Below are 15,343 nucleotides of genomic sequence, written 5' to 3' on the forward strand. Positions count from 1 at the left end.
ATTTGATTCAGCAGAGATTTAGCCCAATTCGGTGACTGAATCTCCGAATTCAAATCAAATCAGGAGACCCTATAATCTCTCTAAATAGAATTGGAACCCTCCAAATCACTTCAGAGAGATTCCAAAAGATTCAGAGGTTCAGACATAGACACAGCTTTAAATGTTTTTTCAACATACCTGAAGTACCATGCAGCTCATGAATGCTGGGGTAGATGGAGTATTCCACAGGAGTGCAGGGGGCTCCACAGCGCACTCAGCAGCAGACCCAGAAATGGACCAGAAGCACTTCTGGCTCCACCAGGGAGCACATTGGGGGGGGCCCCCATCGCCTCCCCCCAGCTCAGTGACTGGTGCCTCCTGGGTTTGGGGAGGGGGGCATCCAGGGCCCCCCCTGCAGCTGTTTGCTGAGCCAAGGGAGCACCGGGGGGGGGCTCAGCTCACTCCCTGGTGGCCCCAAAGTGGATCAGGAGTACTTCCAGTCCACTTCTGGGTTCGCTGCTGAGCACGCCATGGGGAGGAGGGGGGCACACTCCTGTGGGATGCTCCATGCGGCCCACCATGAACCACACATGGTACCTTGAGGTATGTAGAAAAAACATCTAAAGCTGTGTCTGTGGTCAAATTGCTGATTCTCAGCATTGAATCAGGGACAGTGATCTGAATCAAAAATCGAATCACTGTCCTCAGTTTGGGCCAAATCCTAATTGAATATGGCCCATTTTGCACACCACTACTGTCTTCCATATCCTTGAGGGCAGTTGCTAGAGATAGCCCCAGATCAGCTTCGCTGATGTATTTCTGGGTTTGGTGTGTGTATGGAAGAGTGGATGGGCATAGGATATTTGAGGCCATTCTGTCTGTCACAACCCAAAGTTGTGGTTTTTGTTTGTGTGCGCGCTTTGGCACTGCTAAATTATTTCCTGCTATTTGTTGCTTTCTTTGCACGGTAGAGTTCTCTGCTGCGAGGGAGAACTCTGGTGCAACAGGGGATTTCCCGCCGAATTACAGCTTCTTTGCAGGGTGCATTTCTTTTGCATCATAGTGATACACGCTGCAAAGGAGTTCCCGCCATTTGTATTTGGATTCGCGCCACATTATTGGCCAATTCCTAATATAGGCACACGCGGCGGCTAGAGATTGGCTTGCTAGCTGTATAAAACGCTTGTGTGGTTTCCGCCCAAGTTGGAGGACTCCTCGAACATCCGGAGGAGGGAGGAAAAGAGAGAGATTCTGTGTGAAGATCTCCAAGCGCTGCGGACCCAACGCGCCTCCCCTAAGCAGGCAATAGAGGCAATAGAACCGAACCGACGGAGCTTTCACCTCTAGCCTCTCCCCGTCGCCGATCGCAATCCCAGATGTATCCCTTTCCTGTAACTTCGGACCCGCGGAGCCTGAGCAACTCCGGGGAACCTTCCGAACCTCGAACCGGACCCGCAGAGCTTGAATGACTCCATGGGAGCAATCGATTTGTCGTGTTCCTCTAGCGAGGATCTAAGCAGGAGCTGTGCCTGGAAACTTGTCCAGCCTACACCAATACCATCTTTGGGTGTAAGTAAACAATCTTCAATCAACCATTATGCCTCCGTAACTAATTCTAGCTCGCGCGTAGCAAACCTCGCCACCGGTTCTCTCCAACCCCGCGTGCCCGGGCTGCTGGCCACAGCCCATGTGCGCGAAGACGGGCCTGGCTCGCCCCCGGCTCGCACATGGCGACGGGAATGAGATCGGAATCGCCGCCGCACATGGCAACAAAGGTGGGATTGGGGCTCGGCCCGCACACTGTCCAGGGCAGGCTGCTGCCATTGTGTAAATATGCCCCAAGTCTCTCCTGAATATGGTAGCAATGACCCGTCCATCTCTGATATTAATAAGACTCTTTCCAGTGTCTTTGAACAGAGTTGCACAGTACCCTAACTCAGATAAAGGTCAAGAACTGTTCTGGAAGGTTGCTATTTTGGAGTGCAAAGCAAAATTAACAATAGGTGTCATATATTTTCCTAATCAGGGAGTAAGCAAACTCCCAGATTTACCAGTGTTGTGGATTTTGTTGGTCTTATTCTCTTATATGTGTGGAACTGTTTCTTTTGTTTTGTCTCCCTTTTCTGAGATCCAGGAGCTCTGGACTATAAGATATTTCTGTGCACATTTTTCCTCCCTTGATATGGGTCAATATTAGTTCCACTTACATGTTGGTTTATTTTAACCAGAAAGTCATTTATATTTAGAGGCTGAAATTACTTTCTCTGCTTTTTCACTTGGTAGGTGGAAATTCCTAAGAAACTGGACCAGAAAATATGGAAGTCCAAAGTAAATGGTGTTGTCTGCCTCAGACAAGACACAGTTCAGTGAGATGTAGTGTATACCTTTATTGTCTGAATTTGAGCAAGCAAAATTGACACCATATGTGCCTAAGCATAATTGCTCCAAGGGAGAAAAAGAAACATGTCAGAACATTTGAGTAACACCTAATTCACCCTAAAGTTATAAATAAATCTGAGGGTTGTTTAAAAACAAAAGTAGGAAAATATTATGGTTCTATTACTCCTCAGCAGTGCTTCCTATATAGGTGAACTTTACTACAGAGACAACACAGGTGAAAAGAAACATGGAACAACTTTTTATGGTATTTTTATGTTGTTTTATTTTTTTCACAGTAAATAAAGTGGTTATGAGACTCCAAGGAAAATGGCCCAGATGTTAGTGAGTTGTATGAAATTTAGTGGAAACAAGCTGTAAAAAACATAGTCGTAAAACAGCCTGTCAGTGCCATGCATCTGGACAATGCAGCTGTATGTTCCCGCTGCAGTTGTCACTCAAAGAAAACTCAATAGCCTTATTTCACCCCAATTAGGCTATGTACCAAGAGAATCAGCATTAAACAGGAAGGGGGTTTCTTTGCACTGGAATGGCCCCCCTCAAATTTCCATCAAGCAGTTTGTATCTTTCATTCAGGCTGAGTGGCTCAGACACTAGCTACTTTGTAAATGGTGGCCTACACTATCCCAGTTGGTTTAGCCTGGTGAGGGCCATCCCAGCCGCAGCAGGGGAGATCTCCATGAACCACACCATCCCGGGCTGCGAGAGCCAGATGCGACCTGACGTCGTCATCACAAACAAAGAGGCCAAGAAGGTCGTGATCGTGGACGTAACCATCCCCTTCGAGAACCGGCGCCAAGCCTTCACCGACGCCTGGGCTCGCAAGTGGGAGAAGTACGCCCTGCTGGCCGACATCCTGAGGGGCCGCGGCTACGACGTGATGGTCGACGTGCTCATCGTGGGAACACTCAGAGCCTGGGACCCCAGCAACAAGAGCGTCCTGCGTGCCTGCCACGTCTCCCGCCGCTACGCCAAGCTGATGCGCTGCCTTATGGTGTCTGACACCATCAGTTGGTCCCACGACATCTACATGGAACACATCATGGGCCACCGCCAGTACTCCAACCCCACCAGACAAACCGCCGCAGGACCGGACCCGGAGGGGACCGCCTGAACCCCTCCTCCGCACCAGATGGACCTTCACTTTTGAGAGGATTCTTCAGCAACGGATGACTCCGCTCCACCCGAAGAGGACCCCTGCGATGAGACTCTATATGGACTGCGATGAGACACTTCCTTTGAACCACTTCCTCCATCATTGTGAACCATTGTAATGGGTTTGTGTGTATCTGTCTTCTTTCTCTCCCAGCATCATGAACCCCCTCCCTCCCCTTCCCCCCACCCCCGGGCTTAGTTGGCTAACGTTGTATCTCCTGTAACCCAGTTGCGTTCCCCTCCTCGCCCCCATCCCTCTAATGTTAGTCCCTTGCTCGGGCGATATGTATTTCCCTACCGGCTTTGTCATCTTTTTTTCGGATTCACAATCCTAAACATCTACTAATAAAAATCAGTCTGTTTAACGTCCTTTAATTTATTACTTTCTAATACACTGCTGTATAATGTTCCTTCTCTACTTAAAACCTAAAAAAATGACTTTTTTACTGTATGAACTGGATCTCTGTCTAACACTAAAATGAAATATAGAATGATTTTTCTGTCTCAGATAGTTATCATGTGCACCACTCCAACCAGTTAGCAAGAAGGACCTGAGAGCCAAAGAATGAGATGGTGGAAAGACTATATATTAGTGATGTGTCATGATTTCGAACAGTTGGAACATGCAAAATACTGTTCCATTTTTTCAGCATACAGAGAATATGCCAAGTGTAATATGAGAATTATATTAATAATAATCGTTTTTGCACCTCTCTGCAGGTGATTGAAGTAGCCAAAGCCATTCTGGATAGCGGAGAACAGCTTCCTGTAACATTGCTTGGAAAACTATTGAAATTTCAACTACTTTTCATCAAACAGAAGGATCTTCAAAGAAGAGCTGCTGAAAAGGTTTATAATCCCACTTCCAGTCCTCCAAAATGCATAATTACATATTGGCTGAATAAATACAGTGTCTGATATTTTTGTTATTAGAAAATATTATCCAAGAAATGTATTTTAAACTTACAATAAGCTTAAAGCAAACAAGGAGAAATATTCATTTTTTATTAAGTTTTGAAAACAGTTATATTAGATTGACCATGTGCGACAGGAGAAAAAAAATAAAAAGCAGCCAAGCCAGGAAAAAAAAAGGTTTTATTAAAGGAATCGGAAGGAAATAGTTGTAAAGGAGACTGGACTTAATAAGACAGGGATGGGCAAATATTTCAGCTAGAGGTCCAGTTAATGAGTTCTGGGGACCTGTCGAGGGCCGAATCCATCTCTGTCCCTCTGTCTCTCACTGTCTTCTCTTTTCTCCTCTCTCTCCTATTTCTATCTTTCTGTCCCCCCCCCCCCCCCACCTCTCTTCTGTCTCTCTGTCTCTGTCTTTTCTCTCCCTCTTCTCTTTGTCTCTCTGTCTCTGTGGTGGGAGAAAACTCCCTGGAGTTCGTTGTCTAGCTGCATAGAAACCAGGCAACGCGGGTAAAGAATTGACTGCAGTTTATTTGCTCGAGCAATGACCATTAAGCCAGCAAAAAGGCAAAATGCCCCCCCTATCTTGTTCCTTGCTGTATCTGGTTTACAGCACATAGACACAGATTCACTTGCTGCATTTTACTCAGAAAATGGTTAACACCAGTTAAAATGATTACTTAACACAAGCAAAGGCTTAGCTATCATTCTGCCTTGTGGTCAACGGCATTGCTAGGCCACAGGTCATGCCTTGTATTCAGCTGCAAAGCTAATACTTCTTAATAATCTAAATTATTGTTAACCTAACAGTATGCTATCAGAAAACTATTTTATTTCAGGGTAATAACAAACATGCTCACCACATCTCCTCTTCTGTTTCTCCCTGTTTCTCCCCCTCTTTCCCTTCCTCTTCCTCCCTGTCTCCAGAACCTAGCCAAAGCTGTAGTTCAACAGGAGCCCTGATGCTGAGCTATGGACCCAGGCAAGAGCTTCTGCCATGCCAGGCAGGCGATGGCATCAGCTTCGGCTGGGTTCTGGAGTGGGGAGAGAGACGGGGAGAATGAGAGAAGCTGCTGCCCACCCAGCACAGCAGCACCTCCTTCCTGGGTCTACAGCTGATGCTGCTGGCAGGTTCCAGGTTGGGGTTCTGGGTGGGAGCTTTCACCACACTGGAAAGGGGGCGAGTCGACTGTGGATGCCGCTGACAGGTTCTGCATATAGGCTTCTAAACCTGCCCTCAGCATCCATAGCTCATGCCGCTGCCAGCCAGCTGTGGGGGGAAAACCTACCTGGGTCGACAGCTGATGCTGCTAGGCTGAAGCAGTCCTGTTCCCCTTCCCCCCCGCCCACCTGATACCACGAGGTGGCTGAAGCCAACAGCTCCCTGCAGGCCAGCTCCAGCGAGTTGGCAGTTGTCTACCAGCAGACAGAGTCAAATCTGTTGATGGGCCAGAGTCAGCCTGCAGGTCATATTTTACCCACCCCTGTTATAAGACATTACATCAAAAGAAACCTATAGGATGCAAATGCAGGAGATCTTAAGGCTGTATTGTATATAACAAGTTAAGAAAGTTAAGGCAGCAACAGTAATATAGAATAGAGAAGTAAAAATAGATGCATTTGTTAGAAACTGTCTCACATACACTGCAGGTTCAATGAATTCTGCTGTAGTATGCACAAAATTTTAAAAAAAGGAAACGATTTGTTTATCAGAGATTAAATAAAAATATTGAAGATGGACTTAATTTAGAGATTGGTTGAGGAGCTAATTATTGTAGAACATATGACTTATAAATAGCGATTTACTTTTGTGTAAATTGAATAGGGTGTAAACCAAAGTATAATAAATAGAAGGTAATAATTTAAGGCCCAGTCATATTTAATATATGATAACAGAAGCCACATAAAATCCACAGTAAAGCTTGGGGAAAAACATTTTCTAGTTGGAGTTATTGTAGCTTAAGAAAAGAGGAACAGGTAGCATAGAGAGGGTAGAGAAGAATTTATTTGGCTTTCCTGTTACTGTGATGATTATCAGGTTGTATTATTTGCTTGACTGTTATACATTGAAAGTGGGTTTTTTGGATAGGTCTTACTCTGGTGGGAGAGAATTAACAGCTGGATTGCAGAAGGGCTGGGTATGGCCTAACTAATTGCACTCCACCCCCTTAGCAGATTTGTATGGGAAGGGTAACCCAGACAAAGTACATTGGACTGGAACTTGCCAACAGGTATTTGATCAGTTAAAAAAGCCTCTGGTGGGTGAACACATTTGGGTGAGCCCTGAGTCTTCTAAGCCCTTCACTGTGTTTATGCATGCATCAACAGCTGACTTAGAGGTTGTTTTGAATTGAAACAGAAGGATGACAAGGGAGTGTTCCCTTCAGTGATTTACCTAAGCAAAGGAAACTGCAGCTGCCATGTTTGGGCTTTAAGGAAACTGCAACCATGTCTGTATGGCCAACATTTTATATTTTATATGGACTATTCTCTACTGAGTATTAAGAGACAGAATTCAAAACTGATGAGATGGAGTCTGTTGTTGCAAAAACATGACGTGTATTAACAGTGTAAAGGGAAAGAACAACCAGGTTGCAGATGCTCTGTCAGTAAGGAATGTTTGAGGGACAAACACTCCGGTGTGGCTTTGTTGAGAAACAACCCCTCTTGTGTTCATGTCGAAGGGGAGATCTGTGACGATTATGTGGTTGTATTGTTTGTTTTGATGTTATATGTTGAAAGGAGGGGGTTTTGGACAGGTTTTGTTCTGGTGGGGAAAAGGTTAAAGGCTGAATTGCAGAAGGGCTGGTTGTGGCCTGGGACATCCTCCTTTGGATGGTGCTGAAAGGGTCCCTTTCCCCAGAATTCCAGCACTTTCTAGAAGCTGGGGAGGGGGAGAGATAAGGGGAAATGAAAATGCAGTGGGTGTGTGCCCTTGTGAGTGTCTGCCAACCTGCAGCCTGCTAGAGTCCACTGAAGCCTGCTTGTGTGAAGCCCCAAAGTGGAGATGGAGGGAATCTGCCATGTGGGTACTGCAGTTGGAGCAGTGGGGCAGAGGCAACCTGCTGAAGGCTGCAAAGAAGCCAAGACCTCCAGGGATGAGGAAGAATTTGCTGCAGAGACAATGATGATTCCTGCCTTCCACTGTAACCAGCCAGGGCCTGAGAAGTAACCATTGGCCAAATGTAAGGGGGAAGTGTTAGGAATTAGGATGTTTTAAACTTTTATCTTATGTTCTGTCTTCTGTTATGTGGTAGTGTTTTGTACCTAATTATTAAAGTTGGGCATTTTTCTCTGAAATGTAGCTGTTGTTTAAGTGGTTATCTCACTTCATGAGGAGTTTGCATCCTCATAGCCTTGGCTCTTCCAGTGTCCGGTTACAGTTACAAAATAATGCCTATGAATGATCTAAGTGGTAAGAAAATTTCCAAGTTTAAAGTTAAGCTCAAGCATGTTAAGTAGTGAGTGGATATAGTAATAAAGGAGAATTTTTAAATTTACTGTAATACTATAGGATAGATTGATTTTGCGAGATGTTCATTTCCAATAATGATCATGCTATGAGACTGCTGCAGGATGGAAAGTTTGGGGCTTGTTCAAGTTTGATGGAAAGTTCTCTGAAAGATCACATAGGTAGTTATATAGGATTGTGATAGAGGGTCTGGGGCTCTCTCCATTATTCACAGATCTCCGCAAGCTAATTAAATTCCTTTGGTGAGGAATTGGTGAGGTTTTACTCACCAAGGCACCCCTGGGGGTTACAAGAAATAATGGCCATAAGCTAGCAGAGAGCAGATTTAGATTGGACATTAGGAAGAACTTCTTCACAGTTAGAGTGACCGAAGTCTGGAATGGGCTCCCAAGGGAGGTGGTGCCCTGGGGGTCTTCAAGAGGAGGTTAGATAGGCATCTAGCTGGGGTCATCTAAATCCAGCACTCTTTCCTGCCTATGCAGGGGCTCGGACTTGATGATCTATTGAGGTCCCTTCCGACCCTAACATCTATGAATCTATGAATCCTTGGAGATTTTACTAAGAAATGACTGAATTTAGCTGCAGCCAGCCAAAGTAGTCTGACAGATTGTCTGTATAGCTGCAGCGGTATATCCTACCACCTGAGGGCCTGAGCAGCCCTGACCAAGCCCTGCATACCCATCAGGGGAACCCTTCAAAATCAGAAAGTTACTACTGAGGGCCTTAGGGCTGGAGAGTGTATACTGGTAGTGAGTTAGGGGCAGGTCAGTCTCATGGGCAGATTTACTGTACTAAATTATGTCTGCAAACTTGGGTGGGTGTGGCGTGCTCAGGTCCTGCATTGTTGGGACACATCACTGAAGCAGTATAGATGATATTTGAGAAAATTGTCTTTGAAAGGCAGCTGTTAATCATGTCCATGCATTTTCTCTTACTGCATGGGCTATTACTTAGAAAAATAAACCTTTTACCAACTCTAAAATACCTTGATTTTTCAGAAAAAACACTTGGGAAAACTGCACAAACTAAATTGCGTGTCTACAGAAAACAAAATGAGGAAAATCTGGTTACCAAGAGTGGCATTTTTTTCCCTTCCTGGTCATCTAAGTGTCTAGATTTGTCAGTCTGAATGGCATTATGGTTGTCTGAATGCCAAAAAAACCCACTTAAACACAGGTTGGAATTCTGTTCCTTGGGCTACAGCCCCTTTGCATGGGTGTTTATGTGTGACTCTGGGAATGTTCCCTTCCCCTCTTAGTTGACTTTCGTGAAATCAGGAGGATTTGTTTTTGACCTTCTTTCCTTAAAAGAAGTCATGCAGCTGGCATACACAGTAAGAGCCAAGGCCCATACAGGCAGCCCTTGTGAATGCATTGCAGCCTTAGATGCCCCAAAATAGGCATCAGTCAAAACCCATGCCTACCAGACAGACTCTGGAATGGAAAGAAGGGCTACATGTACTGTTTTCCCCCACAGCTGAGCAGTAGGGGCACTCATCTACAGAGCTGGAGGGTCCTGGGTTCTAGACCTTCATTTGCTCAGAGCAGGGATAGGCAACCCCAGGCATGCATGCCAGTCAGTGGCAATCAGAGACATTTTCTTCAGCACACCAGGAGGTGTGCAATGAAATTGATAAAAAAACTTTTTTTTTTAAGTTGCTGCTCTAAATCACCATGAGAGAACCCTGATTTAAATAACTGATTTAAATTATTTCCTACTGATACTTCGTCACATATTTCTTAAACAATGGCACAAATCTGATCACTAAAACATGTTAATTTACAACTCAATACAGCATTTTACAACATCTGTCCTTATAATACCAAATAATGAAAATATTCTCATACTAATAATACCAAACAATGAAAATATTTTCTCTGTGCCTGCAGAGGAAGCTACTGCTATGAAAAGTTGGCTTAGTAACTCAAGGAACTCTGTTTCAGGGTGTCTAGTTAATGATTTCCACCAATTCATGGGAGTGACTTTGTTCAAAACATCATCAGTAAACATGTACTGTTTAAATGCTTCCCCTCCAGCCCTGAAATTTATTATGACTGGCATAACTGAGGAGTAATATTGAGATGCCCATGCTATGGCAGCATCATCTTCTTCAAAAGTTAGACATCTACCTTTATATCTGGGGTTGAGAATGCTCGCAAGAAAATGAGGTGGAGTTAGTGCTTGATCCATTCGCTTCTTTATTGCCTGCAGTTTAACTTTCTGGTTAGGTATTTCTTTCTTCATTGTCTCTTGAAGTGCCTTCTGAATTTCGACATCAGCAATGCAGCAACAATCTCTCTGACATTTGTTTAAGGCTATGGATAAAGACTTCAGTATACTGAGCATATCCTCTACATTCCTCTTTAATCCAGTATTAGATACTTTGGATGAGATACTTCCACTAACACAGAAGTGATACTATCACGGTTTTCTTCACAATTTTTTATGAAAATAGGCCAGTTCTTAATAAATGGTTCAAAATGATCAATCATAGAATTCCATCGAACATCTTGAGGGAGAATTAGTTTGGATCCTCCTGCTCTCTTCAGTGAAGCAAAATGGTTGTTATGGAAGTATTTTGCGACTTCAACAACATTTTCTTTTATTCCTGGAGAAGTACTTAAGTCTTTGGCTAAAAGATGCATTAAATGGGCACTGCAGCCATATGTTATTAAGGAGCATCCTTCTGTTTCTTCTTCTAAGTATCTTCTCATCTTCGCCACGTTTGCAGCATTGCCTGTGACAAAACTGTGCACGTGACAGTTGAATTTTATTCAGTTTATTACAGCATTCACTATCTTTTAAATATTCTGCTGTGTGGGCATTTTCCGATGTATCTATTGTTTCTAAAAGATATGCAGCCCCATCTTCTGTTGTCACACAGGCACATATTACTGGATCATTGTGTACATTGCTCCATCCACCAAGGCTTAAACTGGCAAATTTCCCCTCAGTATTTCTTGCATATTGTTCAAGTTCCTTCTCATACACTGTATCTAGCAACCTTCCACCAATGTCTGCTCTACCATGTGGAGTGTAGCCTGGTCGTAAGGACTCAACCATGTCAATGAAGTGTTTATTGTTAACAATGCGAAAAGGAAAATTTGCGGCATAAATGAACTGAGCAATCTTTTCATCTGTGGTGTCTTGTTGGTATTTGCTGGTCCTTACTACAAACCCATCCATGGTGGTGGTTTTACTGGATGACTGAAATCTTTTGCTTGCTATTGATACTTTGTTGTCTGAAATAGGTTTACTTGCAGCACTGCTGCTAACAGTACCAACAGATGACTCTGAAGTTGTTGCAGATAGACAAAGTCTCTTATGCTTAAACGGGATCCTAAGACAATGATTTTTGAATAGTCATTCTTCTCAGTTCTTCTCACTCTATTATTCAGTTAATCATTTATATTTTTTTCAGCAAGGATGTAGATCAGATTCCAAAAAAAGCTAAGACTGACTGCACTTAGAGTGCACTTAATTTTGGCGGTAGCCCCATTGAACTTGCTGGCACTTCTGTTTTTTGAGAAAACAAGTATAGGATGGGGTTCCCTTGGGAAAGCTGAGTTATGCTGAAGTAAAATAGGGAATAGATTTATGGCATCACCATTATGGTCTGGGGCCACATCATGATGTTCCAAAATAAGGGGCATGTGTTATGTAATATAAAATAAGAAAATTACACCCAGTGGCAAATGGCAACTCTAGATTTCTCTTACTCCAGCTTTCTGTACCATAACCTTGGGTGATAGATTCTAAACCTTGTTAACTAATTAAACAGGCCATAATGATTAGCTTTTTTTCTAGCAACATTCAACATAGCAAACAGCTTGGGAATTTACTTGTTAAATCACACTTATACTAAAAAGCATAGAGAGAGTCTTGAAGAATGATGCACTGCAAAGTGAATTATTTAATTTACTAACCAGTTGATCCACATTGTTTTTCAGACATATCCACATCTTCATCCACATCATTTCCTCCCAATAAGCAGTTTTCATTATGATGTTTCATTCTTGAAACTAGGCCCTGCATCTCCTTCCGTTGATTACACTTGACACATTTTCCTTCTTTTACACAGGGAAGGAATTTCTTCAAAATATTCCTAGGTATAGTCTCTCTTACGCCCAGAAGCCCTGACAGTTTTTTGTGGCAAAAGTGTGTGGAATATAGGAAGCGGTGTGTGTACTACTGAATAATGCCGTCCCTTTTTCTTTCCAGTCCACTCCACTGTTCCTATATTGCCTCTCTGTCTTTAAGACAATGTCTTAATTAATTCCTCTGCCTTGCTTGGTCCAGCTCCACCACCACCTAAGCACAGAACAACAATCCTATCCAGCTTGTGTCTTTCTTTGCACGTGTGACTAGTCTGCTGAGAAACAGAAACTGAAATCCCAGAACTTTCAAGAAGCAAGGGCTGGTAGTTAGGCTCGACAGACAGACTAGAACCATTTGCATGAAATGAAAAACTGAAATGACTGTCCATGTTTGATTGGGAGGTAACTCAGTGTGTGTGTGTGTGTGTGTGTGTGTGTGTGACACAGAGGCATTAATTCATTTTTGTGAGACTGTAAGTGTAGGTTTGGCGTGTTTGTGATGAGATTTAATTGTAACTTATTTTTTTTAATGAGAGAAACTTAGTATTTTACTGATGATTTAAATTTAAAAAATCCAGATTTTTTTAATCCAATTTTTAATTTTAAAAAAAAAATCATTGATTTTTATCCACCCTGCCAAATATAGGCATTCAGACAATGAGGAAAAGAACAGATTGCCACCCCAAGGGATACAGACAAGCTGACCAAAATGGCCAGGGAGAGAGTACTGCTTTCAAGAGGTGTCATTTTCATCCTTTTCATCCTCTGTAAATAAGCTGAAAATTCTTCATCTCACTTACTTTATGATAATTGTAAATCTATATACTAATGTCTGTCACAGATTCTCCAGGGAAGCACTCATATAGTGTCTTGAAGTACTCCCAGAAGCCAGTCCAGGCATAGCTTCTAGAAAGGGTGAACCCCTCGTTTCTGGGACTCCAAGACCAGGCTCTTTGGTCTCTAGCCCCCCGGTTATCTTTGGTCCTCCCTCAGCTTGTTATCTCGTGGTTCCGTTCCGTAAGATGGACTTTGCCTCTTCTGTGGGATGGACTGTACCCAAAATCACATGCAACAAAGCAGTCAGCTCTTTGCAAAACCAATCCTTATTAGTCCACACCAATGCAACAGCTAGAATCTTTCTGTTGCAAAACCCAAGCAGTCTCTGTCAGGTACACAACAGAAAATATGACATAGAAAAAGAGAAACGGCAATAACAAAAGGAAAGGCCTATAACCCTGGCAGTTTGGACACATGTAGCATTTGTGGTGGGGCAAATTGTCATGGTGTTGATCCACATTTTTAAAAAGTTGCAGTACCAAGACAGACGGATGTGCCACCTCCAAGTGTTACTCCAAGCAGCAGCAGGCAGCCACCATGTTACACACATACCAGCATGTGTCACAGTGCCCCATCTCTAGAGGTTCATGGGGATTTCCTTGTGAAAAGGAAAACATCTATTGTCTGCTTGGCTGGGAATCCTACCTCCACTACTGTAGCAAAAGTAACCAGTCAGCATCTCCAGACCACTTCCACTGCTACCACTGAGATACCTGAGAATAGACATGTAATGGCTTCTTGCATTGTGGACTGTGGTTGCCCAGCGTTGGGAGCTCATGACCCAGTTGTTGCAATCAAGGCAAATCCTGTGGTCTGTCAAAGCCAATTTTACTATAAGCACCTGCAATCTGTGCCAGGTGGGGTTATGTCAGTCTGATGGGAGAGTACATGTTTGAAGACCCAGAGAGGCACATCTTTAACTATCTCTAGGTCTTCATCTCTTCCAGTGCTTCTGACTCTGGAGAGGTGGAAGCTGTACAGCAAAGCAAGTTATCCAGGGAGCTATAGAAACAACTCTGAACTTGAGCAGTACTTCTTGTCCAAAGAAATGAGGAGCAACTGGTGGGACTGCATCATCTTGGATGATGAACAGTGATAGATGAACTTCCCTGTGTTCTGGGTGACCTTTGTGGAGATCTGCACCAAGCTGGCCCCCATTCTTGAGCAGCAAGCCTGCAGGATGAGAGTATCCCTGGCCAGGGAAAAGACCATCAGCAGTGCCACCATCGTTTGCTGCCCCTCACATCCTCCAATCCATAGCCAGCCAGTTCAGTGCTGGTAAGTTGGCAGTGTGAGATGTGTGCCCGGCAGTCAGATAGGTGCTGGCTCCATGTTTCATCTGCCTTAATGACCTGTGGGAAGTTGTAGCTGGTTTTGCCTGTATAGAGGTCCCAAACTGCACCGGGACCATCAATGGCACCCACATAGCCATTCCTTTCCCCTGTGCATCATGCCTGGGAGTTCATCATCTGCAAGCTCTTTTCTTGTTTGTGATGCATAGCATTGTGGACCACCTCAGATGTTTTACACATGTAAATCCCAGCTGGTTGAGCAAGGTCCACAGCGCCAGGGTATTCAGGACCTGGTGCAGTGACTTTGGGTGTTAAGTGCCATGGGTTAAAGGCCTTCCATCCCTTGGTGGGCTTCTCACTTCTCCTTGCCTGGAACCATCTACATTGGAATCAACAACAAGTATCTTGGGACAGGGGGAAGGGAGGCAAGCTCTTGTCCCCACCTGCTATAGTCCTCTGCAAAGTGCTCACTGGGGCATTGGGGCTTGAGAAGGGATTGTTGGTGGGATTTTGGGCTCATAGGTTGCATGTGCAGCAGGTTCTGAGGTGGTGCTGATGTGTCTCTTCTTGCAGGTGAGGATTACTGGTTGTTGACCATTATGACTGGCCACAGGTCCTGCTGCATGCCCCTGAGATTAGGTAGCTGATATAGGTGCTGACTGTACTGAGCTTTGTATAAAGAATCTTTGGTGATCTTCTGGAACAAAGGGAAAGTGTTTTTTTCCTAGTATACTTTCAGCTCACTTTGTCACTGTTCATGGGCCATGTACATCCATAGTTTCTTGTAGGGCAAAAACTTTTGTCTCGTGACTAAAACATGACACATGCAATGACTATTCATGCCCTGGCAATATTAAAGACAGAGCACTTTGTTTAAAACCAGATAAGTTTAGAGACTACTGTGTTTAGGACTCTAATTCTAGGAAGCAATCCAAATGTAACAAATAAAACTGGGTTTTTTTAAATATTATGGAACTGATGATTGTATAACTGATTGTGTGTGTGTTCATTAGGTTAAGTGTCCAAAAAACTAAAACAAAATCTTGAAATGTCTATAAATGGAATAAATTTGTAACGGCATGCTGACAAGGTTCCTTGGGTGAATTTGATATCTTTTATTAGACCAACCCAAATGGTTGGAGAATAGTCATTAAGCAAGCTTTTGAGTTCAAAAACCTTTCATCAGGCTAAGGAAGTTTCAG

At 43.7% G+C, this 15,343-nt stretch overlaps 1 protein-coding gene across 8 annotated transcripts in view; it reads left to right on the forward strand.

Annotated features, from left to right (window-relative positions):
* Nucleotides 1-15,343, forward strand: part of SPAG17 (sperm associated antigen 17) — a 446,381-nt gene that overhangs the window by 73,827 nt on the left and 357,211 nt on the right. For all 8 annotated transcript variants that reach the window (XM_059720343.1, XM_059720341.1, XM_059720342.1 and 5 more), the window contains exon 4: nt 4,252-4,380. In XM_059720343.1, coding sequence (XP_059576326.1) covers nt 4,252-4,380 — 129 coding nt within the window. The remainder of the gene's footprint in view (nt 1-4,251; nt 4,381-15,343) is intronic.

This window comes from Alligator mississippiensis, chromosome 1 (assembly GCF_030867095.1).
Source record: "Alligator mississippiensis isolate rAllMis1 chromosome 1, rAllMis1, whole genome shotgun sequence".
In the NCBI taxonomy this organism is placed as follows: domain Eukaryota; kingdom Metazoa; phylum Chordata; order Crocodylia; family Alligatoridae; genus Alligator; species Alligator mississippiensis.